This window comes from Thamnophis elegans, chromosome 3, assembly GCF_009769535.1.
Source record: "Thamnophis elegans isolate rThaEle1 chromosome 3, rThaEle1.pri, whole genome shotgun sequence".
Classification (NCBI taxonomy): Eukaryota; Metazoa; Chordata; class Lepidosauria; order Squamata; family Colubridae; genus Thamnophis; species Thamnophis elegans.
This window is the reverse complement of record NC_045543.1, coordinates 149,966,421-149,993,721: the sequence shown is the minus strand read 5'-3', so window position 1 is coordinate 149,993,721 and position 27,301 is coordinate 149,966,421. Positions and strand designations below refer to the sequence as shown.

At 50.8% G+C, this 27,301-nt stretch overlaps 1 protein-coding gene across 1 annotated transcript; it reads right to left on the bottom strand.

Moving 5' to 3' along the window:
- Positions 1-4,403: 4,403 nt before the first annotated feature.
- On the bottom strand, positions 4,404-26,510 carry PHF24 (PHD finger protein 24). Its single transcript, XM_032213920.1, has 7 exons — positions 26,121-26,510; positions 19,847-20,032; positions 19,378-19,456; positions 18,898-19,085; positions 18,464-18,630; positions 16,956-17,042; positions 4,404-4,503 (listed from the first exon to the last, which is right to left on the bottom strand). The coding sequence occupies exons 1-7, from the start codon at positions 26,508-26,510 to the stop codon at positions 4,404-4,406; spliced, it is 1,197 nt and encodes a 398-aa protein (XP_032069811.1).
- Positions 26,511-27,301: the final 791 nt, after the last annotated feature.

The window sequence follows — 27,301 nt, the reverse complement described above, 5'->3', positions numbered from 1 at the left end:
GAACTATTCTCCAGGGCACCTGAGGGTAGAACAAGAAGCAATGGGTGAAAATTAATCAAGGAGAGAAGCAACTTAGAACTAAGGAGGAATTTCCTGACAGTGAGAACAATGAACAGTGGAATAACTTGCCTCCAGAAGTTATAAATGCTCCAACACTGGAAGTTTTTAAGAAGATGCTGGACGACCATCTGTCCGAAGTGGTGTAGGGTTTCCTGCCTAAGCAGTGGGTTGGACTAGAAGATCTCCAAGGTCCCTTCCAGCTCTGTTATTCTGTTTTCATATATAGGGTGATGCCCCTTTGACCCCTCTTTCAAACTATGGTCCCTCTTTGTCCGGAATGTGGATTTTGCTGTCTTCAAGAGAGTTGACTTCATCTCGGAACCGCTGAATCTCGTCCTGATGCGTTTGCCCTTCTGCGTTGTGTTTGTGAAATGGTGGTTTTGCTTCCCCAGCATCCAGGTCTGCCCACCTCTTGCTGCATTGCACTGCATAGACCACAAGGCTCCCTTTGTCTCTGGGGGGGTCTTGTCCTTACCAAGGACCAGCTTCTGCCTCTTAGGAAGCCATATGACCAACCTCCAAAGTGCTAAAGGCCCGAATGATGACTGCAATGAGTCTAAATCCTTCCATTCTCCGACAGTCAGTTAGAACTGAAGAAGCTTCTTGGAGTAGAAGCAAAATGTCTTCAAAGGGGAAAAAAGCAAGGAAGCCCAGTTGCCTGCTGGAAAAAGCACCTGTGGGACATCCATGACCCGGAGGATGGAGAATCTCGGTAGACGTTCAGGCACCAGGATCTCCTTCTCCTGGTCGCCTAAGACCCCAGGGAGTCTCCATGGTGAGACGGATGGGACCGGCTGGATTGCCACTTCCGGCTGCCAAGGCCTTGGATTGGGGGGGGGGGGCGTCATGCTTGGTCTTTGGCTGGTTGCCCTGCATGACGGGGGGCTCTTGCCTCATCCTGCAACATGGCTCTTGGAAGGAGGAGGAGGAGGAGGCCCAAGGGATGGCAAGGCCAGCCAGGCCTCCAGGGGCTCAAACCCCCATCCAGGCAAGGCCTTTTCCTGGGCAGGCAGAAGCTTCCGGTCAGAGGATGATGGCTTAGGAGTGGCCAGGATGGTGTGAACTGCCAATTACCTCCACACGACCTATTAGATCTCATCGATTAGGCCTCCTCTGAGTTCCATCTGCTGGTCAATGCCGACTGGCCACCACGCGGAGGAGAGCCTTCTCGGTGGTAGCTCCGACCCTCTGGAACGATCTCCCCGTGGAGATTCGTACCCTCACCACCCTCCAGACCTTCCGCACAGCCCTCAGAAACTGGCTATCCCGTCAGGCCTGGGGCTAAAGATTGTAACCCGCCCGAATGGTATGAATGTTGTGTTTTAATCATGTATTGTCTTATATGTAAAAGTCTGTTTTCCCCCCTTTTCTTTTTGGATTGTGAGCCGCCCTGAGTCCCCCCAGGGAAAAGGGCGGCATATAAATAAACCTTCTAAATCTAAATCTAAACAAACTTCCACCTTTTCAAATGTGGAATCGCACCGTTCTGGATGTCATCTTGACTTCCTGACCATGCCCTTAAGAGCAGCAGAAATGGAGTACAGGAAAGTCCCCGACTTAAGACCAGAATTGAGAAACTGAAATTTTTGAATGCTGGGTGAGACATTTCTTAAGTGAGTGTTGCCCCATTTTACCACCTTTCTTGCCACAGTCGTTAAGTGAAGCACTGCAGTTATGTTAGTAACATGGTTGTTAAGTGAATCTGACTTCCCCCTCGACTTTGCTCGCCAGAAGGTTGGAAAAAGGGGATCACGAGACCCCCGGGACACGGCAGCCGTCAAGAGTCAGTGGCCAAGGATCTGAATTTGGATCATGTGACCACGGGGATGTTGCAACGGTCGCAAGTGTGAAAAAATGGGGGGAAAGTCAACTTTTCTAGTGCCCTTGTAATTTTCAGTGGTCGCTAAATGAATGCTTATATGTCGGGGACAGGAGTGGGTTCCGGCAGGCACTATCGCCGGTTCACTTATGGCTGTGCGTGTGCTTGATCTGCGCTATGCGTGCATCCGTAGTTCAATAAAAATTGTTCTGCGCATGCGCAGAAGCCCAAAACAAGACGTATGGCGCCACCAGGAGAACCGCTTCAGGGGCGCAACAGGCCTGGATTGCTGCCAGTTCCAAACTGGTGGGAATGTACCCCTATCCGGGGGAGTACCCATATCTCAGGTTTCCCCTGGGGTTATGGAGAGGCAGACCAACCCCCTAGAATTCCCTCTCCTCTTCTCCACCAGGTGTCAAACTCAAGGCTTGCAGGCCGGATCCAGGCCACAGGGGGAGTGAAGGGGCAGCCCTCTGCAATGCCTCTGCCAGCGAAAAGGGGCTCCGGGCTCCGGGCTCCGTTTTAGGCTGCGACAGCCTCCCGCAACCGTCTGCCAGTGAAAAGGGAGCTCGGGAGGAAACGGTTTTCGCTGGCCGAGCGCTTGGGCCACCACAGGATCCTCTGACACGAGTGACATTGGCCTGCCCCCCCGCCTCCCCGAGTTTAAACACAATCCTGATGCAGCCCTCAACGAAATCGACTTTAACAGCCTTGTCCCACACAACGCCCAGCTTTGCTAGAAAGGAGGCTGCCCCCCCATCCCCACCCCAGTTTAACTTCAGCCCAGGGAACCAGCTGCTCCCCAACAACCCCTGGTTTCCTTTGTTGCTGGCCTGGGCTGATCTTATGGCTTTGATCTGAAGTTTTTCTTCCCTTCGACCCCCCCCCCCCCAACCCAGTGGGAATTCTGCAAGGAGCCGCAGGGGTTCCCCCTTTCTCCCACAAAACGGGACTGGCCACTGCAGGCAGGCTGCAGAGGGGATGAAGGCCCTTGGGTCAGCCAGGACCCCAGGCGGGGGATTCACCAGGTGTCCACCTCGGGGGTGGGGGTGGGGTTGATGTTCAGGCAGGACCTGCAGAATAGCTGCCGAAGCCAAGCAAGGCTCCCTTCTGAAGCCGAGGGTCCCATTTGATTATTTAAGATCTGCTTGAGCGGGGGGTTGGACTAGAAGACCTCCGAGGTCCCTTCCAACTCGGTTATTCTATGTTCAAACGGAGCAACGCAGAGGAAACCTGGCCACAGGGCCTGCCCTGCCCCTCGGCTCGGAGGGGGGGGGGGCTGAGGAACTTGGGAATCCAATCCCCCCCCTCCCTATTTGCATGCAGATGGTGAAAGTTTCTAAGTCCCTCCCCCAAATACAGTCAATGATTTCCAGAACTCTTCAAACCCCCCCAAGAGGCTGGAAGGAGGGCAGGAAACAGAGGGATAAATCATGTTGGGGGACCCTTTGATTTTCGGGTGCAGACAAGCCAAGGCGGGGGGGGGGGGGCTTCACTGGCTGGCGATGTTGCTGCCCTGGCAGGAGGCATCTTCTTGGCCAGCAGGACGGGGGGTTTGGGGCTGAGATCCCGGTGCTCTCCAAGGGAAAAAGCGGTTCTTACTGAGACACCCCCTGAGTGGGATCAGCTCCTCCTGTGCTGGGGAGGGAAGGAGGAAGGGGGGGGATGCAGCCGCTGAATGTGCTCCTGGCAGACTGTGCCAGGTGGACCTGGCATTCTCCCAGGTGGCAAAGGCGGTGTCTCTTTGGGAGGAAGATTGGGGCAGTACCCAGGAAACCCCCTGGCCCCACTTTCCTTAGGAAGGAGCTCTTTAGCAGAAGACCAGGGACAAGGAAGGGAAGGGGCCACAGTGGGTGGAGCTGGCTCCCAGTCAGCCCCCCAGAAGCTCCAGGGTGAAGGCGGTGGGGCCACTGGAGTGCCAGAACAGCCCAGCCGGTTGTGGCCTGGTTTCCTTGGCCAGCCAGAAAGCAGAGTCTGCAGTGAAGCCGGCCTCAGTTTCCCCCTCGCTCTCTGAGCCGCTGAGCTCCGTCCATCTTGGCCGGCCAGAAAACCCTCGGCTTGGTCCTGCCGTGAAGGGGGGGGGGGCTGACGGATGCTCCAGTTTCGTTTCCAGAGGCTGGGGTGCTGTGGGAACATCTGGATTCAGAGTCAAACAATCAAAGGAAGGGGGAACGGAAGAAAATTGGCAGCTCTGGCATTGGGGCTCCCCAGACAGGAGGCTACAGTCTCTGATGGAAACGGGCCGCTCTCCCCCTCAGCCCTCATTCTGCCCCTCTGCCCATGGGGGGGGGCTGCAGGGACGGGGAGAGAGAGGGGGGGGAGGGGGTATCCGGAGGGCAAAGGGGCTCCCATCAGCCCTTCTGCGAGTGCCCTGGCGGGTGTGTGTGTGTGTGTGTGTGTGCAGCTCCCGGGGGGGGCCCTTTGGGGCAGCCAGTCCAGGTTCCGTCACGATGGCAAGAAGCTCCTTCCCTTGACTCCTCCGAGGAGGCCATGCCTGGCCTTCTCCTGGCTCCGCCACACGGCCTCACATCGATGGCTTGAGATGGATGGCGGCACTGTTGGGCCGGGCAGCAAGGATGTAGATGGTGCTTTCTCTCAAAAAGGCCGGCCAGGTGACGGTCCTGCTGGGGGCAAAAGAGAAGGAAACCAGGGTGAGTCTCAACCAGGGGTGGGTTTCTCGCCCCGTTCCAACCGGTTCGGTTGGAACGGGGCCGGCGGCGTCCTCGTGCACGCGCGCGGCGCACGCATGCGTACTAGCGTCTGTGTGATGCTCCAGCTGCTCCTAGAGGATCGCACAGGCGCTGTATGCGTCCTGCGCATGCGTGGAAGCGCAGAACTCGTCAAAACCGGGTAAGGAGCGCAGGCGGGTGGGTGGGCCAGTCGCCGTTCCCGGAAGTTACTTACTTCCGGGTTCGCCGACCAACCGGTTCGCAGGGACCGCCGCGAACCGGTTGAAACCCACCCCTGGTCTCAACCCTCCTGGCCAGGATTGTCCCCAAAGACCACTGGACTTCCGTGGGTTTTGCTTTTTCTTTGAAAACATTTCGCTTCTCATCCAAGAAGCTTCTTGAGTTCTAACTGGCTGGCGGGGAAACAAAGTCGGTCAGAACTGAAGTTGTTTCCGGGATGAGAAATAAAATGTTTTCGAAGGAAAAAAAAACCCCAAGGAAGTCCAGGTATCTTTTGGAAAAGCAGCTTTGAGACCACCGGATGGAGGCTGGCTCCAGCCCCTCCACCAAGCAGCGGGAGGAGAGGGCTCAATCTGAGGGGCGCCCCATTGCTTGAGGCCAGGGGTGCGAGTGGCCTGGTGCCATCTCCCCCCTCCCTGCAATCTCTCTCTTCCCCTCCCTCCCTCCCTCCTTTCTCTCTCTCGCTCTCTCTTTAAGAAAAGCAGGGCGGGAAGAAGAGAGGGTTGTAAAGAGGGAAAGAGGGAGGGAAAGAAAGAGAGAAGGAGAGTTGAAAGGAAGGAAGGAGGGAGGAAAGGCGGTAGATTAAGAGAAAAGGAAGGAGGAGGGAAAGAGGAAGGGAAGGAGGGAAGGTATGTGAAAAGGAGGGGGGATCGAGGGAGGGAAAGGAGGGGGAAGGAAAAGAGGAAAGGAGAAAAGAAAGGAGGGAAGTTAGGGGAGAAGGAAGTAAGGGGGGGGAGGGAAGAAAAGGGTATGGAAAAGGAGAAATGAGGGAAGAGAAGAGGGAGGGAAGGAATAAGATACCTAACCTTTGATGTTCATAATGATTTGATAGTATGGGAATATCTCGAAATGTAGTTGTATTGCTTTTTACAAGTAATGGATGTTGTATTTTCTTTTTACCAATAAAATCTTTTTTTAAAAAAGAAAAAAAGAAAGAAAGAAAAGCATTTCACAAATAGTGCATCGAAAAAACACTGAAAATAATGCACCACACACTCCCCTGGGAGCATACTCTAAAATATAGGGTTTTTAAAAAAATAAAATGAAACTTTTTAATATTTTCTTTTGCTGGAAATTATGCTCCCAGACTCATACCTGTAATTTAAGGAAAAGCCAATACCCTGAGCTCTGTCAGCACACGACATGCCCCTCAATGAAAAGACAGCTGAAAGGGACCTTGGAGGTCTTCTAGTCTAAACCCCTGCTTAAGAAGGAGGCCCTCTACTTTTTCTATCAGTTTAGGTGATGTTACTAATGGATCCTCTAGGACAGTGGTTCCCAAACTTGGCAACTTTAAGACTTGTGGACTTCAACTCCCAGAATTCTCCAGCCAGCAGAGCTGGCTGGAGAATTCTGGGAGTTGAAGTCCACAAGTCTTAAAGTTGCCAAGTTTGGGAACCACTGCTCTAGGATGAAAACCAAATCATCTGCGAATTCTTGTAGCTTATATCCTTCCTTTTTGATTCTCATTCCTTTCATTTCTTTTTCTTCTCTGATGTTTCTATTTAAGACTTCTAATGTTAAGACAAAAAGTAAGGGTGATAGTGGGCAGCCTCGTCTCGTCCCTTTCTTTATTCCAATGGACTCTGTCAGGTCTCCATTAATCATTATCTTAGCTGTTTAGTTTATGATAGTTTGTGTGGCTTGAGTAAACTTCTCACCAAAACCCATCTGTTCCAGTTGTAACAACCTAAAACGCCAATGAACGTTGTCAAATGCCTTCTGTGCATCCAAGTACATCAAAGCCAATGGTTTTTCAGGATGCACCTCATAATATTCCAAAGTATCTAAAATTATTCTCATATTATCTTTAATTTGTCTCTTTGGTAGAAACCCTTTTTGATTAGGATGAATAAATTTATTTAAGTATTTTTGAGTCGTTCTGCCAATACTGACGCAAACAACTTATAGTCTGAGTTTACATTTCATTTTTTTTTTTCCATTTACCTTTATTTGTATGCCGCCCTTTTCCCTAAGGGGACTCAGGGCGGCTCACAATTCAAAAGGGAGGGGGGAAACGACAAACAGTAAACAATACAGCATATTAAAAGAGAAAAAAAAAAGCAACAATCACACCATTCGAGTGGGGCTATAATCTTAGCCCCAGGCCAGCCGGGACAGCCAGATCTTTACAGCAGCGCGGAAGGATTGGAGGGTGGTGAGGGTCCGAATCTCCACGGGGAGTTCGTTCCAAAGGGACGGAGCAGCCACCGAGAAGGCCCTCCTTCGGGTAGTTGCCAGTTTGCACTGGCTGGAAGATGGGATTCGGAGGAGGCCTAATCGATGCGATCGAATCGGTCTGGTGGAGGTGATTGGCAGTAGGCGGTCTCTCAAGTACCCAGGCCCACTACCATGTAGGGCTTTATAGGTGATAAGTAGCACCTTGAAGCGCACCCGGAGATCCACAGGTAGCCAGTGCAGCTCGCGGAGGATAGGTGTTACGTGGGTGAACCGAGGTGCACCCACAATCGCTCGCGCGGCCGCGTTCTGGACTAGCTGGAGTCGCCGAATGCTCTTCAAGGGCAGCCCCATGTAGAGCACATTGTTTAAAAGGGAATCGGTCTGTAATTCTTAATCTGTAGTAAATCGGCCTCCTCTTTTGGTAAAAGGGTAATATATGCTTCTGACCATGATTTGGGTATCCTCATCTCTGACATCAACTCATTCATAACTTCTAACAATGGAAGAGGCAACGAAATAGAGGAATATGGAAAAGTAGCAGGACTGAAAATAAATAAAGATAAAACAAAGATCTTGACTAAGAATATATCAACAAGACAAAAGGAAGAACTGGCGGGAACTTTGGAGATGCAAGTTACGAATAAGGTCAAATGCTTGGGGATATACTTAACAGCAAGATGTAGTGCTCTTAGAGAACAATTACTATAAACTCAAACAACAGATCGCGATGGACCTGAAGAAATGGGAAAATTTACAACTATCGATGATAGGGAGAATATCTACAATTAAAATGAACATTCTACCTAGAATCTTATATCTGTTCCAGACAATTCCAATTAGACTAGGGAAGGAATACTTTAATGACTTAAATAAAATAGTGTTGAAGTACACATGGCAGGGGGAAAAAAGCAAGAATAAAACTTAAACCGTTACAAGATGCAAGAACAAGAGGCGGGCTGGGCCTTCTGGAATTATATTACCAGGCAGCAAGTTTGATGTGGGTTAAAGAATGGATAACATTAAGGAACACTACATTATTGACTGTTGAAGGACATTAAAAGAGAATTTGACAACTAGACAGATTATTTGGGTATTAAAGTTTCTTTACCATGTGGAATGGGAAAAAGGAATTTAAGATTAGTTGTCTGTTTGCTTCACCTAACTAAAGCAAATGAAACAGGATATTGGTATCAATACCCCCTGAGTAATGGATGTCATGTCTCTCTTTTGGGAGATTGTGTACGAGGCCTACATGACACAGGAAGGCCAGGTACTTTGGGATGATCAATAAGTTGTCTAAGAGTATAAAAGACTGTAAACAACTGCCAAAAACTGTTCAGATTTTGCTTGACCAATCGGTCCTGAACCTTTGCGCAAATAAACCTCTCCCTCTGACAAAGAGCTGGTCTTGTCTCATTTTCTGCTACAACATGATCTATTGCTGGGATGGCATGCCTTTTTATGGAACAAGGGAATAAAATCACGGGGGTGTTTTAGAAGACCTATGGGAAGCCTTGCTACTAAATTGAGAGAAGATTAAAAGACAACACTATCTAAAAATTCCAGTCTGGCTATCAACCATTGAAGCCTTTTCATATTCAATAATATACAAAAAGGAACAAACATTTAGATATGGTGAACTATTGAATGCAGAGGGTGAACTTAAATCTATGCAAGAACTGGAACAGGAAGGAATAAAGATGAACTGGTTTTCTTATGTGCAAATACAATCTAGATGTGAGAAAGATCATAAAGAGGAAGGTTTTTTATGATAAAATGACTCACCTAGAAAAAAATTTGATGGGTACTGATGAAAAAGTAATTAAAAAAACTTTTATTGACACTTATTAGAGGTTAAGTTAGAAGAAGAACAAGTTAAAGAATCTATGATAGCCTGGGGGGGGGGGAATTTTGGACATGGGATTGAATTAGAGATGTGGTAGAAATTGTGGTCTCAAAATTATAAAATGACAATGTCAACAGCATATAAAGAAAATTTGTATAAGATGTTTCACAGGTGGCATCTACCTCCGACGAGAATAGCAAGAACGTTCAAGAATAAATCTGAAAAGTGTTGGAAATGTCATCAGACACCGGGCTCATATTACCACATGTGGTGGACTTGCGCAGAAGCTAAAAGATATCGGACTAAGATCCACACGTGGTTGGAGAAAATGACACAAAAACATATAGACTTAAAACCAGAGATTTTTTTAAATTGGGAATTATACCAGAAATATATAATAGAAATTTGAAATATTTGATTGTAAATGTTTTAATAGTAGCTAGAATTGTATTTGCAAATAATGGGAAAAATGAGAAAATACCAACGCAGAAGGAAACTATTCAAAAAATAATGGAACGTGCGGAAATGAATAAATTGACATTTGAAATTAGAGAATAAGAAAATGAACAATTTTACAAGGTTTGGGACTTGTTCTATCAATGGTTAGATAAAAAATCATGGTAATGGAAAATGTTGGAGAACTGCTTATATTTAATAGAATGATATATGCAATACTTTAAGAGTTTAGCATTGTTAAACAGATTAGAACAATGTAATGGAATAATGTTGTATGATCTCAATGTATAGAATATTCCGTTTAAAATATAGAAATAATAATTGGAGTTGAACTATTGATGCAAAATGATGTTGTATGTATGAATTCAATATACTTAGAATAACTCATTTAAAATTAAGGAATAATAATTACAGTTGAATAATTGTTATATAATGATAATAATGTTCTTATGTTTATCTAATGAATAATTTGTGATTCGATACGTAAGTAGTGACCATGAAAAGGACGCACAAAATTTTGAAACCAAATGACACGCTATATGAAATGGAAGGAGGCTTTATGTGTTTTATGCCTTTGTTTGTTTTTGTTTGTTTAAAAATAAAAATAAAATTATAAAAAAAAGAAGAAAAGAAGGAGACTCTCTACAATTTGAGACAAGTGGCTGTCCAGTTTCTTTTTAAAAGCATCCACAACTTCTGAAGGCAACTTTTGTTCCACTGGTTAATTGTCCTCACTGTTAGGAAGTTTCTCCTTAATTCCAGGTTGCTTCACTCCTTGATTAATTTCCATCTGTCGTTTCTTGTCCTGCCTTCAGGGGCTTTGGAGAATAATTTGGCCCCCTCTTCTTTGGGGCAGCCCCTCAAATACTGGAATACTGCTATCATGCCACCCACTGGTCCTCCTTTTCTCTGGACTAGTGATACGCAAATCCTGCAACCGTTCTTCGTATATTTTAGTTTCCAGATTTTTAATCATCCTAGTTGCTCCTTTCTGTACTTTTTCCAAATTCTCAACATTAGTTTTGGTTTATGTGGTGACCAAAACTGGAGGCATTATATTCCAGGTGTGGCCTTATTAAGGCTTTATAAAGCGGTACTGATACTTTGGCTCCAAGATCACTGCAGATGGGGATTGCAGCCAAGAAATTAAAAGGCGCTCCTGGGGAGGAAAGCTATGGCAAATCTAGACAGCAGACTAAAAAGCAGAGACACCACCCTGCCAACAAAAGTATAGTCAAGGCTGTGGTTTTCCCAGTTGCAATGGATGGCTGTGAAGGTTGGACCATAAGGAAGGCTGAGCATCAAAGAATGGAGGCCTTTGAACTCTGGTGCTGGAGAAGAAGACTCCTGCATTGAGTCCCTTGGACTGCAAGGCCATCCAACCGGTCAGTCCTAGAGGAGATCAACCCTGGCTGCTCTTTAGAAGGCCGGATCCTGAAGGTGAGACTCAAATCCTTTGGCCACCTGATGAGAAGGAAGGACTCCCTGGAGAAGAGCCTCATGCTGGGAATGATGGAGGGCAAAAGAAGAAGAAGGGGACGGCAGAGAAGGAGGTGGCTGGATGGAGTCACAGAAGCACTTGGCGTGAGCTTCAATGGACTCCAGAGGATGGTAAAGTACGGGAAGGCCTTGAGGAATGTGGTCCATGGAATTACAATGGGTTGGAGAAGACTCCTGCATTGAGTCCCTTGGACTGCAAGCTGATCCAACCGGTCAATCCTAGAGGAGATCAACCCTGACTGCTCTTAGAAGAGGAAACTCAAATGCTTTGGCCACCTAATGAGAAGGAAGGGCTCCCTGGAGAGGAGCCTCATGCTGGGAACGACAGAGGGCAAAAGAAGAAGGGGAGAACAGAGAAGGAGGTGGCTGGATGGAGTCACCGAAGCAGTCGGCGTGAGCTTCAATGGACTCCAGAGGAAGGGAGAGGACAGGAAGGCCTAGAGGAATGTTGTCCAGGGGGCCGCAATGTGTTCTACATAACTTCACAACTAACAACAACAACGGATACTTCAGGTGATTTTGATTCTATGCCTCTGTTTATGCAACCAAGGATTGTATTAGCTTTTCTGGCTGCTGCCACAAACAGCTGGCAGATGTGGCCAACTTGACTTGCCAGGTGTCTCTAGCTTGAGAGGGTCTCCTAGGGGTAGAACTAAGGTAATGGTGTGGGATGTTGGCCCCATTGCTTAAAATACCTACGGGCAAATGTGGGAGGGAGCAGCAGAGGCACATTGGTGGTGGTGCACAGATGGCGCCATTTTGCTGGCTGGGAACATCAATCATTTTTGTCCAGTCTGTGTCGGGCCAAGAGTTGGAAGTGAGATTTACGAAAGGACCATGTAGTTGTGTTAGACAGTGAAAGTGGAGGGATCGACTGCACATTTTACACAAATGTGTACACAAATGATGGGGGAAGTGGACCAAGAAAATGAATCTGTGTATCTTTGCGTGAAACTTTAAAGACACGGGATTTGTGTAAAGCATTAATTAAGCAGGTGAGCGTTGTGTGCTGGGTGAGATGCGCCTGTTATCAGGAGGGATTGTCAAGTGAGGAGAGTCCTTCCACCTCCTTCCTTGCAGGTAGTCCTCAACCTATGACCACAATTGAGCCCCAAATCTCTGTTGGTAAGCAAGACAGTTGTTAACCACGTTTCGCCCCATTTTACAACCTTTCTTCCCACAGTTGTTAAGTGAATCACTGCAGCTGTTAAGTTGGTCACACGGTTGTTAAGTGAATCCGGCTTCCCCGTTGACTTTGCTTGTCAGAAGGTCGCAAAAGGGGACCACGTGACCCAGGGACACTGCGACCGTCATAAATATGAGTCAGCTGTCAAGTTGCCTGAAATCTGATCACGTGATCGTGGGGATGCTACAAACGGTTGGGTGAAAGAAACGGTCATAATTCAGAGCCATAATTTTTTCAGTGCCGTTGTACCTTCGAACGGTCACTAAATGAACTGTTATAAGTCGAGGACCACCTATAGAAGGAATCAATTGATTAGATATCCTTTCTGATCAAGTAAACAAGTGAAGCTCTTCTTAATTTAAGGGGGAAAAAAACCCTCTTCCAAGATTCTTTGTTGCTCTGTTTGTGGTCCAGCCAGATGCTTCTCATCCCAGACTTTGAGTTCATTGATTAACCACCACCAAGATCCTACGGGATTGGGAGGCATATAAATCTATTAAAAGTTAAAAGTTAAAAGTTAAAGATGAAGAAAGGGGCATCCCGCCCTTCTGCTGGACGCCACATGCAGATCCTGGGTTTTGTACTTTGCACGCTTCTCTTGCACAACCAGGCTTCCTGCCTTTTCAAGAGGGTGGCACAGTGCCAGGGTGCTTGGCAAGGGCTTCGGCGTCCAGAGGAATGGAGGCTGGCATCCCCCGCATGCCCCCTGTGGATTTTCTCCAGGCCTGAGTGGGTGAGCTGGCAGCGCCCACAATGCAAACGGCAGGCAGAAGGAATTGGACAGCAGGGCAATCTAGCCTTCTTCGGGTCGCTCCTTGCCCGCAGATTCGCAGCTCCAGCAGGAAGCCCTTTCTCTGCCTGCCTCCTTCTTGACCACGGCTGCCCGGCTGAGCCAGGTGCCATCCCTCCCACGCCTCTGAAGATTCACAGCGTGCGCCGCTGCCAACTATCTCCATGGCAACGCCAGTGCCTCATCTCAATTCCTAACGAGGCCGAGCTGATTGCCGACTCCTCTCGCCAGCAGAGCCCAAAGGTAGAAGCGGCCACAGGGAGGGAGGTCTTCCACCGGGGGGGGGGGGGGGCAAGAAGTAGGACCTTTGTGGGGATTCCACTCGTGAAATGTTGGCCTCTGGACTGGCTGGCGAGCCTGTCCCGGCTCAGCATAACAGAACCACAGAGTTGGAAGGGACCCTGGAGGTCTTCTAGTCCAACCCCCTGCTCCAGCAGGAGACCCTACACCCACGATGGCAAACCTATGGCACTTGTGCCAGAAGTGCCACGCAGAGCCCTTTCACGTCATCGCCAGCTGCTCTTCTGTTTTCCAGCTGGCCTTTGCAGGCACCAGAGCGCTGGACAATGGCCTGGAAAACGGCCAGAAACACAGGGCACCTTTGGGTCATTTGGCTGTTTTCAGGTCATTGGTAGGGCTGTTTGGGGGGCATTTTCGGGGTCAAAACAGCCAGAAAAAAGGCCAAAAAAACAGGCAGGTGTGCGCCAGCCAATGGAACGTGGCCGGGCGCCCACCACATGAATGCGTGCAGTGCGCACATGTGCTCTTACTGCCCGTGACACTCTAGCTGCTCGGTGGAGCGTCGCGCAGGCGTCATGCGCTCCGTGTCCCTGTGTGGAAGTTCTGAAAACTTCAAATGCCGGGAAGGAGCATCGGTGGGCGGGTGGGCGCTAGAACGGTACCTGGTGCTCCCAGCAGGCACCTGAAGGCCTGTATCGGATCGTACCGGTCGTAACCCACCACTGCTGCCAGCCAACTAGTCTTTGGGTTTCTGACGCTCTGGCGCAAGCGCATGGATGCATGTTCCAGGTTGGGCACAGTGCCAAGAAGGTTTGCCCTATACTTTCCCCCACAAACGGCTGTCCCCCTCTCCTTTAAACTCCCCCCGTGATGGAGCAACCTCAGCCTCTTTTAAGCCTTTTCTCCAAGCCCCTTTTCAGCTCCCCCCCCACCCCAGAAATCATGAGAGAAAGGGAGATTTGGCTGCAGAAGAAATGTGGGCATCTTTTCACCCAACTGGGCAAGGCAACTGTCCATCTCCCCAAATGGGGACACCTGTCGATCACCCTCCTTGTTCCCCAGATTGGAAGAAGGTGTGAGAGGAAGAGCAGCGGTGACTCTCAACACCAAAGCTGGAGACCCGGACAATCGCTCCGCTGCTCCCTTCTTGGCCCTCTGCTGAACTCCGTCTCTGATTCACGCAGGGCCAGAGCGGCTGAGCCGGGGTAACGAAGGAAAGTCCGTTAGCTAGGTGGTTAATTGGGCTTGGGATTTGTCTCCCCTGATTCCCCTGCTTGTTTTCCTCCGCATGGCGTCTAAAGCAGGGCCCTCCCCTCTTTGGCAACGGTTCGAGCCTTGTGGACTTCGGTTCCACCACAAAACCGCGCTCGACTAAACCGCGCTCGACGAAACCGTGTAGCTGACGTCATCAACAGCGCGACAACAGCGCGGAGACAGAAGCACGCTGTAAACGCTAAACCTAAAATTAACCCCTAAACCTAACCCTTAACCTAACCCTAACCCTAACCCTTAACCTAACCCTTAACCTAACCCTAAACCTAAACCTAACCCTTAACCTAACCCTAAACCTAACCCTAAACCTAACCCTAAACCTAACCCTAAACCTAACGCTAAACCTAACGCTAAACCTAACCCTAACCCTAACCCTTAACCTAACCCTAACCCTAACCCTAACCCTAAACCTAAACCTGAGCCAAGGTGGCGCAGTGGTTAAATGCAGCACTGCAGGCTACTGCTAGATCAGCAGGTCAGCGGTTCAAATCTCACCGGCTCAGGGTTGACTCAGCCTTCCATCCTTCCGAGGTGGGTAAAATGAGGACCCAGATTGTTGGGGGCAATATGCTGACTCTCTGTAAACCGCTTAGAGAGGCCTGAAGGCCTATGAAGCGGTATATAAGTCTACTGCTATTGCTATTGCTATTGCTAACCCTTAACCTAACCCTAACCCTTAACCTAACCCTAAACCTAACCCTAAACCTAACCCTAAACCTAACCCTAAACCTAACCCTAAACCTAACCCTAAACCTAACCCTAAACCTAACCCTAAACCTAACCCTAATCCTAAACCTAACCCTAAACCTAACCCTAACCCTAACCCTTAACCTAACCCTAACCCTTAACCTAACCCTAACCCTAACCCTAACCCTAACCCTTAACCTAACCCTAAACCTAACCCTAACCCTAACCCTAACCCTAACCCTAACCCTAACCCTTAACCTAACCCTAAACCTAACCCTAACCCTAACCCTAACCCTAACCCTAACCCTAACCCTAACCCTAACCCTTAACCTAACCCTAACCCTTAACCTAACCCTAAACCTAACCCTAAACCTAACCCTAAACCTAACCCTAAACCTAACCCTAAACCTAACCCTAAACCTAACCCTAAACCTAACCCTAATCCTAAACCTAACCCTAAACCTAACCCTAACCCTAACCCTTAACCTAACCCTAACCCTTAACCTAACCCTAACCCTAACCCTAACCCTAACCCTAACCCTAACCCTAACCCTAACCCTAACCCTAACCCTAACCCTTAACCTAACCCTAAAGCTAACCCTAAAGCTAACCCTAAACCTAACCCTTACCTTAAGTTGAATCGGCTTGCTTTCAAAGCGCTATTTAAAGCGCCCTTCTTTCTCCGCGCTCGCTGTTGTCGCCCTGTTGATGACGTCAGCGACGCGGTTTAATCGGGCGCGGCTTAGTCGAGCGCGGTTTTGTCATGCCACGGTGGACTTCAACGGCCAGGATTCCTCAGCCAGCACTGCTCCCTGGGGGATTACGGCAGTTGAAGTCCCCAAGTCTCAAAGAGGTTGCAGAGGTTAAGAAACAGACAAATCTCACTGCTCTTTTGGAGAGCCAAAGGCTGCATTAGTAGATCGAGGGAACGTTGTGGATGTAATTTGCCTCGAGGTTCACCCATAGTGGCTGGGGAATTCTGGGAATTGAAGTCCACAAGTCTCAAAGTTGCCAGGTTTGGAGAGCTCTGGTTTAAACCGCAAAGCTGTTAAGTCCTGGCTGCTCCAGCAGGCCGGGGGGCTCTTGTAATATTCAGCCCCCTGGAGATTGTGACTGTTGTATATTTTAATGTTGTTTGTGTATTATCCCCCCTCCCTTGTTTTATTGTAAGCCTCCCGGAGTCCTTCGGGAGTGGGCGGCATACAAATCAATAAAACTAAACTAAACTAAACTAAACTAAACTAAACTAAACTAAACTAAACTAAACTAAACTAAACTAAACTAAACTAAACTAAACTAAACTAAACTAAACTAAACTAAACTAAACTAAACTAAACTAAACTAAACTAAACCAAGCATGGAGACCCCGGTCAAAACTTTCCACAAGTCTTAAACGTTTGGGGACCCCTGGTCGAAGCCCCTGGTCTAAGCTTTATGACCCACTGCCGGGAGTCCTTCAGGATTAGGGCAGGACAGAAATATGGCTAAAACCCCGGCATCTGCCAAGATCTGCCTTCACTGGGCTGACTAAGAAAGGCCTCATCAAAGATCTCCTCCAGGGCCCTCAACGCAAAAGGCTGCTTCAATTCTGCATTTCTTGATTTGGGGGAGAGCTCCCCACCCTTCCGCAGGGCTGGGGGAAGAGGGCACCATCTTGGCACCCACAGCTAAAAGCACCCCAGAGGGAGCCAGGAGAACAGCCAGGTGGCAGAGTCACCCCCTGGGAAGACCACCATATGTCCACCTTCCTCACTTTGGGCACCTCGGCCAATGGGGCTGCCCGGGGCTCCGTAGCACTTCTGGGTTCTCTGGGGAGAGCCCCTTCCTTTGGGCTCATGGTTCCGGCTGAGAAGGAGCTTGGGCTTGCTTCCCACGCAGGGGAAGTGAAAGAGCCCTTCTCAAGCGTGAACATCCAGAGGTCCTTTGCCCATGAGCCCTGGCTCGTAGCACTGCCCGGACCCCTCCTCGGAAGCCCCGGGGGATCTTTGGGGGAGGGTCTCAGCACCTACCTGAGTTCCCCTGGCTCTTCTTTGGGAAGCTCTTGGTCCTCCTGCTTTGGGCTGTTGTCTTCAGAGACGGCGTCCGCCTGGCTGGCGCTGGAAGAGAGCCACACACAGACCCAGGCCCAGGATTAGGGGTGGGGACATGGGGGGCTACTCCGGGGAGGGCGACTGGGTCGGTTCCACCACAAACTAAAGCGCGCTCGACGAAAGCGCGTACATGACGTCATCACAGTGCGACGAAAACGGCACGCTGTGAGCGGTAAATTTAAAATTAACGCGAAAACCTTACCCTAACCCCCCCAAACCTAACCCTAAACCTAACCCTAAACCTAACCCTAAACCTAACCCTAACCCTAACCCTAAACCTAACCCTAAACCTAACCCTTAACCTAACCGTAAACCTAACGCTAACCCTTAACCTAACCCTAACCCTAACCCTAACCCTAACCCTTACCTTTATGTGAATCGGCTTGCTTTAATTTTATTTTAATTTTATTTATTTTTAATTTTATTTGTCGCGCTGCTAATGACGTCACGTACGCGCTTTGATTGGGCGCGCTTTAGTGGACCGCGGTTTTGACGGGTCACGACTGGGTCAGCCAATGGGCCACAAGTCATCCCAGCATTCGGGGGAGGGGTGGGGGAGGGGATAAGGTGGCTTCATCTGTATGGGCTGATCAGCCGGGGGGGGGGGTGGCGGGTCAGGATGACCTCCCCCCACAAAGAAACCTCACTTCTGCCTTGAATCCAGTGAGCTCCGGACTTGCGATCAAAAAACCAAGCCTGGCAACTTCGGTCATAAATCACGACCGTTGTAAATCAGGCCATCAGGTGACCAACTACATTTTACGACGTTTTTTTGTGTAGTGGTCATGAAGCAAACACAACAGTCGTTAAATGAGACCATTGCTGTTTCAATGGAAATTGGAATAAATGCCGGCTTTTTGCAAAAAAAACGCCTTAAATCGCAGTCACGTGACCCTGGGATGCTGAAACCAGGTGGAAATGCACCGGTTGCCAAGCAACAGCACAGTCGTGGCACTGTGGGATGGGGAGAACCGGGTCTGAAGAACCTTTCGGGGGGGGGGGCTCCATAGTAACTTCGAACAGTCCTAAGTGACCGGTCGTAAGCCAAGGATGCCCACAGGTCCCGGTGGCCTGGGCACAGGGTGGCCTTGCATGGCTTGGTCCAGCTGTGCCTCCAGCTGCCTCCCGCCCTGCCCGGATGGCCATCCCTGGCAGCCCTCGGGGACAAGGGAGGGCTCTCCAACCTTGGCAACTTTAAGACTTGAGGACTTCAACTCCAGTGAGGGATTCTGGGAGTTGAAATCCCTGAGCCGTAAAATTGCCGCGGTTGGAGACCCCAAGTGGGTCGAGTACTGTGAGAGCTACGGCCGGGGGACGACGACCAGCTGTCGAAACTGCCCACAGGTGAGGCTTCCTTCGCCTGCCGATGGGCAGCCATCCAGCCGCAGGGGCCCAGGTAACCCACCCGTCACCTGCTGAGGTCTTACCTGGCGATGGAGGAGGGAACCCCCGGAGGCCGCTTTCGGAACCAAGCGTGCTGGGAGCGTCGGCTCTGTTCCTGGCTGATGAGCCCGTCCCCCTGGCGGTTGAGGGCCAGGAAGGCCTCCCGCGCCCGCTCCCTCTCCTTGCCCGTCAGCAGGTGCAGCAGCCCCTCCTGGGGAGGGAAACAAAGCAGAGGGGGGGGGTTCGCAGGCACCCTCCAATCTTCTTGCTTTTGCAGGGATGGGGGTGCCTTCCTGACTCCTCTAGGGGAGGGGGTGGGGAAAGAGGGCCAGACCCCCCCCTTCTTCACCAGGCCCCTCCCCACCCCCAGCTCAGCCCCAGGATTGGGCCAAGCCTCTTTCTCTCTGCCTGGTGGCTGAGCTGTCCTCACATGGGGTAGGGTCTTTCCTTCCTTCTCTTTGGAAGAGACCCCCCCCACCTGCGTGCGTGTTCTCTGCAGCAGCAGCAGGGACTCATGGGAGAGGAAATCCGTCCAGGTGACGCGGCCCTTCTGCCCAGGGTCCAGGGCCCTGAACTGCAGGGCGTGGAGAGCCTTTTCTTCCTCGTTGCTGGGCTGCCCCCCGAGGCCCTTATAGCGCAGGAAGTCCTCCAGGCTCAGGCTGCTCTCTGTGGAACCCCCCCCCCCAGTCACGGTTAGAGGGGCCACTTGGCTGCCTGGCCTCCCCCAGGGCAAAAAAGCCCCCCTCCCCCAGGGCTCTGCCCTCCAACCAGAGAGGAAGCCCCTCCCGATATGACCCCCTTAGTCTCTTGGCTAAGACAGGGAGTTGGTTGGGGGGCCAATCCTCCCTGGCAGATGGGGAGGGGTCTCTGCCCTGTGAAGGAGACCCCAATGGGCTGCAATGCCCCTCTGCCAGTGCTCCTCCTCTGCCCTAAACGGGTTGGGGGGGGGCAGCCTTACCAGGTGGGATGTTGCTCTGCCGGAAGGCATCGCAGAGGGAGGTCATCTCCTCTTCGGTGAGCAGCGAGTTCAGGTTATCCTGCCCGGAAGAAGGGAATGGTGGCAGTTACAAGCCAGCAGGTCCGGTTGAGGACTGTTTTTCCCACAGTGGGGAGGGGGGGAGGGAGGGAAAGGTGGGTGTCTGCTGAGCCCCCTTTCTTGCCAAGGGGCCTTGGACGGTTTTGCCAAATGGGGCAAAAGTCATTTAATAACCTAGCATTAAGAAAACCTTGTGTATCAGCTCTTCCCCAATCTTCCCACGGCTAAATGTACCTTGTCTCTATGCCCCCCCTTCATCTATTCCTGGCCCCCTGCCTCCCCTTCCCGCCATTCCCCGTCCCACTTCCCCAAATCCTTCTGAGCAACCCTCCCCCCCCAAAGGCACATGATTTCCTGGCCTCTCTGCCCCCCTCCCAGCCCCACCACTTACACAGTGGTAGCAGCTCCAGCCGACCGCCGAGTGGGCTGCCTCGATGGCCTGGGAGGCCTCGGCCGGGGAGAGCAGGCCCATGCGCTGGAGGCATCCGTCGTGGTAGACCTTGGTGCACACCCGGCAGGGCAGGAGGCTGTCTGCCGTCCACACCTCACACACCTCACACATCTCATCGTTGGTCACCTGCAGCGGAAGGAGGGCTGGGAAAGATCCAAGAGGAACCCTCTGGCCCTGGGACCTCCGCCCCAGAGGGTGAGCCTCTTTGGGGCTTCTGGCCCAGCCGAGCCTCCAAGGAGAGGAATAATGCAGATGGAAGGGGCCTTGGAGGTCTCCTAGTCCAACCCCCTGCTCCCTCTACCATTCTGGACAAACAGCAGTCCAATCTCTTCTTAAAATCCTCCAGTGTTGCAGCATTCACAACTTCCAGAGGCAAGCTGTTCCCCTGGCTAATTGCTCTGTCAGGAAATTTCTCCTTATTTCCAGGTTGATTCTCTCTTTAATGATCTACAACCCCATTGCTTCTTGTCCTGCCCTCGGGGGCTTCGGAGAATAGCTTGACTCCCTCTTCTTTGTGGCATTATTGGAATAATGCTATCATACTATCACCAGGGAACTGCCAGAGGACTGGAAAAGAGCTGATGTGGTTCCCATCTTCAGAAAAGGGAAAAAAAACAGATCCAGGAAACTACAGACCCATCAGCCTGACCTCAATACCAGGAAAGATTCTGGAAAAGATAATCAAGCAACGAATTAGCGAACACCTAGAAGTAAACAAAGTAATAGCCAAAAGCCAAGATGGGTTTGTCAAAAACAGATCATGCCAGACTAATCTTATTGCATTCTTTGACAAAGTGACAAAGTTAGTGGACCAGAGGAATGCCGTCGATATAGTTTACTTGGACTTCAGTAAAGCATTTGATAAGGTAGACCATAACTGGCTGACCAATCACACTCAATGTATAGTCCTCAATGGAACTGCATCTACATGGAGGGAAGTATGCAGTGGGGGACCCCAAGGCTCTGTTTTAGGCCCAGGACTCTTCAACATCTTCATCAATGATTTGGATGAGGGAATAAATGGGGAACTCATCAAATTTGCAGACGACACCAAGCTGGCAGGAATAGCCAACACTCCAGAAGACAGGCTTAAGATACAGAAGGATCTTGACAAACTTGAACATTGGGCACTATCTAATAAAATGAAATTCAATGGTGAAAAGAGTCAGGTTCTACATTTAGACAAGAAAAACGAAATGCACAGGTACTGTATAGGTGGTACCTTGCTCAATAGTAGTAACTGTGAAAGGGATGTTGGAGTCCTAGTGGAGAACCGTTTAAATAGGAGCCAGCCGTGTGCAGCAGCTGCCAAAAAAGCCAACACAGTTCTAGGCTGCATCAACAGAGGGAGGGAATCAAGATCACGTGAAGGGTTAATACCACTTTATAATGCCTTGGTAAGGCCACACTTGGAATACGGCATTCAGTTTTGGTCGCCACGATGTAGAAAAGATGTGGAGACTCTAGAAAGAGTGCAGAGAAGAGCAACAAAGAGGATTAGGGGTCTGGAGGCTAAAACATATGAAGAACGGTTGCAGGAAATGGGCACATCTAGTTTAATAGAAAGAAGGACCAGGGGAGACATGATAGCAGCCTTCCAATATCTCAGGGGTTGCCTCAAAGAAGAGGGAGTCAAACTATTTTCCAAGGCACCTGATGGTAGAACAAGAAGCAATGGGTGGAAACTAATCAAGGAGAGAAGCAACTTACAACGGAGGAGGAATTTCCTGACAGTTAGAACAATTAATCAGTGGGACAGAAGTTGCCTCCAGAGGTTGTGAATGCCCCAACACTGGAAGCCTTTAAGAAGATATTGGATAACCATTTGTCTGAAACGGTTTAGGGTTTCCTGCCTAGGCAGGGGGTTGGACTAGAAGACCTCCAAGGTCCCTTCCAACTCTGCTATTGTATTATTGTAGATGGGCAACATCTATGGGCAATAGGGTTGTAGGAAGGGCTCAGGATCCCCAGAGAATGTGACTGCCCAAATCAGGGGCCACCAAATTTGCTCCCACAAGGACAGGTGTTAACGATTAGCACCAAACACAGGAGTTTCCAGGGTCTTCCTGGACAGGAGCCACTTTCTTGGACCAGCAGCTCCAGGATCCCAACTGGGGCCAACTGGGGCCTGAGGGTGACCTCTGTCCTGGGGAGAATGAGGCAGCTGGAAGATGTTCTGATTCTCCCAAGCATTTTCAGTTGGTTCCACTATTTGTTCTTCCAACCACACCGGATTCCATTTCTTGTCACGCATCACCTCAAAATAGGCCCTTCTCCTTTACCATTTTTGTGGCCTTTTTCAGAATATTCCCCTACCTTGCAACTCCCTCTTCCAAAAGCCATTCTTTCCTCTGTTAACTAATACCCAGAAGTGCATTTTCCTCCAGCTCTTTTGGGATGAAGAACTGCACCAAAATGGGAGAAATGCAGGGGTGAAATCAGAGGTGGGTCCCTACCAGTTCGCACCTATTCGGTAGTACCGGTTCGTCAAATCTACCGAACCGGTTAGAAGAGGTTCCACCAGTGGACCCGGAAAGCCGGCCACACCTACAGAAGAGCTTCCAAACATTTTTTGAAACCCACCACTGGTCCTTGGAGATGATTATTCTACACTATCATGCTCCTATTTATAAAACTCAGGGCCTCTGTGAAAGGTAAGGATGACTACTGCGTTAGTGGTGCAATCAGAACATTGCGTGTGTTGAAGTTGTTTTAACGCAAACCAAAGATGCCTTTTAAAAAACAACTTTACATCCTATTCTTATGCATGCCAGTGCTGTGTGGGAGGTCATTTAAGGTGATTCTGACAAGTGTCGTCAGCATCTTCATATCCGGTCACATGGGCGGGAAGCCACTCCCATCCGGTCACATGGCCAGCAAGCCACTCCCACAAAGGAGGCCACACCCACAGAGTAGGTTCGAACAATTTTTGAAACCCACCACTGAGTGAAATCCAGCAGGTTCTGACAGGCTCCGGAGAACCGGTAGCGGAAATTCTGAGTAGTTCGGAGAACAGGCAAATACCACCTCTGGCTGCCCCCAGAGTGGGGAGGGAATGGGGATTTTGCAGTATCCTTCCCTTGCCACACCAGTGGTGGGTTCCAGATCCCGTTCCAACCGGCCCGGCGTCATCCACATGGACGCGTGCAGCATGCACACACACATGCACAGTGCACGCATGTGTCTTACTGCTTCCGCGAGCCTCGGTGATGCTCCAGCTGCTCAGCAGAGCATCGCGCAGGTGTTGTACAAGCTGTGCACGTGCGCGGAAGCACTGAAGACTTAAAAGATCAGTAAGGAGCTTGGGCGGGCGGGCGAGCCCACCAGAGCACCGTACCAGAAGGGTATCTGATGCTCCGGGCAGGCTCCAGTACACCTGTACTAGGGTGTACCGCCTCCAACCCACCACTGTGCCACACCCACAGAACTGGTAGTAAAAGAATGTGAATTTCACCTCTGGAGAAATGGCTTATTTTTAATAAAATAAACTTCAGTTTTGCTTGGTTCAGAAAGACTAATTTAAGCAGGTTGACATTCATCGATGAACGGGAGAGTCCTTTGTCCATTCCTCTCCCCATCTCAACAGCCCCGGAGTGTCTGATGGTGACAGTGAAGACAAAAAACCATTTTCCTTGGTTTTTACTCTGTCATATTTCGATTGTTTTAGAATGTTAAGCCTTCCAGAATCACTTGGTTGATTTGGGCAGCTACCGAAATGGAAGGAATAAATCAACGTGAACTGGGTCGTCTTTTTAGCCGAGACCTGTCCAGCTTGGCATTTCCAGATGTGTTTAGACAATGAACAGCAGCACATCAGGACTGTGTCAACGGGGAGTGCTGATTATTTTTTTTGGGGGGGGGGCAAACGACCTTTGTTTCACATCTTCCCCTCGGGAGGCTGATTATTTGCTTCCTCCTAAGCTTCACCTGTTCCAGACGTGACTGAATTTTCTATGAGGCTCCCGGAGGAGCTGTTTGTTCTCCTGGCCTCCAAGACGGAGGAGGAGAGAAAGTTTGCTTTGAGGACTGCAAGGTTATTGTGTGAGCGACCCTTAGCATTCACACACACACACACACACACAAACACAAACACCACTTGGGCCGGCCCAACAGTTGAGTCTAAGAGGGGGCTGGGTAATTTTTGGTGCCGAATGTTGCAGAAAAACGGCTGTTAACCTCCGTACGTTCTGCAGATCTTAATGCAGGCTGGTAAAATCCCAAAAGGATGTGAAAAGTGGGGGGTGGGCTTTGAGCAAATGCAGTTCAGAGCAAAGACACAAAGGTAGCCTTCGACTTCGTTCCTTTAGTGGCTGTTCGAAAATACAATCGCACGGAAACTTATGACTTCTGTTCCACTCTATTCCTGATTCATATTCTATTCTACTCCGTTCCATTCTAATTTCACACTTACGACCATTGCAGCCTCCCCGTGACCATCAAAATTCCGATGCTTGGTAACTGACTCATATTTATGACGGTTGTCCTGGGGTCACCCCCTTTTGTGTTGTGGGAAGTTATCACCCAGCCCTCTCCCAGAGAAGTAAAATATCCTGGGAAATATTGAAAAGGCAGAATGTTTCTCTGGATGTGAAAAGAAACATATTTTAAGCAGTGTTTTTCAACCTTTTTTGTGCAAAGGCACTCTTTTTTCATGAAAAAAATCACGAGGCACACCACCATTAGAAAATGTTAAAAAAAATTAACTCTGTGCCTATATTGACTATAGGCAGGTGTTTTTCCCACGGCACACCTTACACTATGTCACGGCACACTAGTGTGCCGCGGCACAGTGGTTGAAAAACACTGTTTTAAAGGACAGAATAGTTGCCTGTAGCTTCCTGCCCATCCCCACTTTCTCAATGGGCCATTGAGAGGGCCAGGCTAGCCCGCTTTACATAATAAAGACTTCTCCTAGCAAGCCCCTCCTTCAGCCCGTCTCTTCTTCTCCACCAACATTGAAGCATGTGATCCACCTTTTCTGTTCAGGAACTCAAGCCATGTGGCCCTGTCCAACAATAAACCATCTTTCCAAGCAGCCTCCATGTCTCCAGTGTCTCCTTCCCCACTTGGAGCTGAACCCAGAAGGACATTTCTTTCAACAGTGTCCTTCTGACAAGCTGTGTGAAGGGGAGGCTCATTTAACAACTGTGTTAACAACAGCAGAGATTCACTTTAAAAGGCCATTGTAAGAGGTCATAAAAAGGGGGGAAATCATTTTAAAACTATCTCCCTTAGCAACAGAAATTTTGGGGTCCTTGACTTAGGACCACAATAGTGGTCATAAGTCAAGGACCACCCACATAAGGGATGCAGACTGGCAGCATCTCGGGGATTTGAGCCGGCCGCGAAGGATTGGAAAGTGACTTTGAAGTCAGGAAGGAAAGAAGGATGGAAATGGGAACCAGGCTCAGGGCTGCCTTACAAAAATGGGGGTGACCTGCTTGGACTCCCCAAGCGAAGAATCCTGGCGAAGAGAAAGAAAGAGGCCAACCGCTTGGTCGGCTCTCTGTGGTTCTGGGCGCTTAAGGGAGAGACGAGGGAACTGGGGAAGGGGCTAAAAGGGGCACAAAGGAGACAGGGGAAAGGCTGGTGCAGGCCGCCCCCTCCCCCCTTTGAGCAGCTACACCGTCTGGAGAGAGAAGAAGGTCTGGGCCAGCCCCCCCCCCCCCTTGCCCAAAATGTTAAGGAGATTCAGGCCAAGCAAAGGAACTCTCCCAGCCCACAACAGACTCCAGCTATGGGAATCGATGCTGGTCCTCATAGGAATAGCAGCCAATTATGTGGTGTTGTGTGAAAATCCAGTCTCAGGTGGGTTGACGAGGATCTGGCTCTCAAGAACCCTGAGAACTCCCAGGGTTCTTCAGTTACTGGGACACTTCCCAGTTCCCAGAGTCGCGGACTTAGAAGGGACCCTAGAGGTCTTCCAGACCAACCCCCTGCTCAAGCATTACCAACACCACTTGCAAGATGGTTGAGAGAGGAGAGAGAGGGTGGGCCATGGGCAGCCGGGGCTCTTGGGGGCCAGCTTTACTGACTGATACCCCCCCCCCTTTCCGGGGAAAAGGTGTTCCTAAGGACACCTGGACAAGAGGGGGCGGGTCCTGAGACCAGCAGGTGCAGGAACGCCCCGCCCACTCGATTCGATGGCTCTTCAGACCTTGGGTCGCTCCCAGGAACACCCCCCCCCCATGGAAAGGTTGGGCGGGGACCTTACCTGCTCGCGTTGCTCCAGGCTGATCTCCAGCCGCTCCTCCTCTTCGGGCGGCGGCCGGACGGGGCGGACCAGGGCCGGGGGCGAGAAGGAGCCCGGCCGGTCCAGGTCTTCGGGTTCCACGCCGCGCCCGTCCCGCAGCCTGGCCCAGGCGGCGCTCGCGCCCCTGCAGCCCCCCGGCCGGGAGGCTCCCCCCGCCGCCGCCGCCTCCTCTTCCTCCTCGCGGAGCTCCTGCACGGCGTGCTCTTCCAGGGTCCCGCGGCGGCTGGCGGCCCCCTCGGCCGGGCGCTTGGCGGCGGGCCGTTCGCGGAGCCCGTCCTTGAAGGCCGAGACGGCCAGGCTGACCTTCTGCACCTGCTCCACCGTCTGCCGCCGGGACATCAGCACCCCCATGGCTGCCCTGCCGAGACAGCCCGCGCCGCCCGTCAGCGCAGCCCTCGCACTCGCCGCCCGGGCTCCCAAGCGCAGCGCCCAGCCCTGCCTCCCCCCGGCCCTCCGCTGGAACGACCTCGCCCGGCCGGGACCCTCGGAGCTCTCCCCGGGCAGCCTTCGCTTCGCCTTCGGAGAGCGATGCCTGGGACGTCCTTGGGGGAGGAGGGGCACCTGCCGCAGCCCCCCCCCCCCCGCCCAGCTGACCCTGAAATTCAGCGGACACCAAAGACGCCCGGCGGGGTGGGTGGGTGGGCTGTACAGGACCAGGGGCTCCTCTGGGCGCTCCAGCTGGGTTGGGCAGTGCCTGGCATAGGAAACCCAGAGACCGCAAGAGAAGGGGGCACGCAGGACGGCTCCCCTTGCCTCGGTGCCCTCTTGCGCTGGGCAAAAGCTGCTTCGGGAGGCCTGGGGGGGATTTCCCACTTCCTGGCATTGTCTTCTCCCCCCCACTCCAAGAACTGACTAGTTAAGGGCTCCAATCACCCCATCTCATCTCTTGGACTCCCTTGGAGCTGCTCCCCCACCCCAAGCATATTCCTCCTCCGGCTCCCCTCCATTGACCTACAAGACAGTGGCCAGCTGACATCAGAGCAAAGGCAGGCTGGAGGAAGGTCCCTGGGGGTGGAGTGGGGGTCAGAGACGCCCTTGGTCTGCCCCTCACTGGGCACTTCCTCCCCACCAACCCTTTCCTCCCACACCTCCTCAATTACCTTCATTTTCTTCCTGGGAGGAAAAACATTGTTGTTGCAAGA

What these genes read in the sequence shown, in the direction of transcription:
- PHF24 (XM_032213920.1), bottom strand. Translation starts at nt 26,510, where the DNA reads ATGGGGGTGCTGATGTCCCGGCGGCAGACGGTGGAGCAGGTGCAGAAG. An exon ending in GCCTGGAGCAACGCGAGCAG is followed by an intron (nt 20,033 to 26,120) that starts GTAAGGTCCCCG and finishes CTTCCGCTGCAG; the next exon opens with GTGACCAACGATGAGATGTG. An exon ending in GCTGGAGCTGCTACCACTGT is followed by an intron (nt 19,457 to 19,846) that starts GTAAGTGGTGGG and finishes TCTTCCGGGCAG; the next exon opens with GATAACCTGAACTCGCTGCT.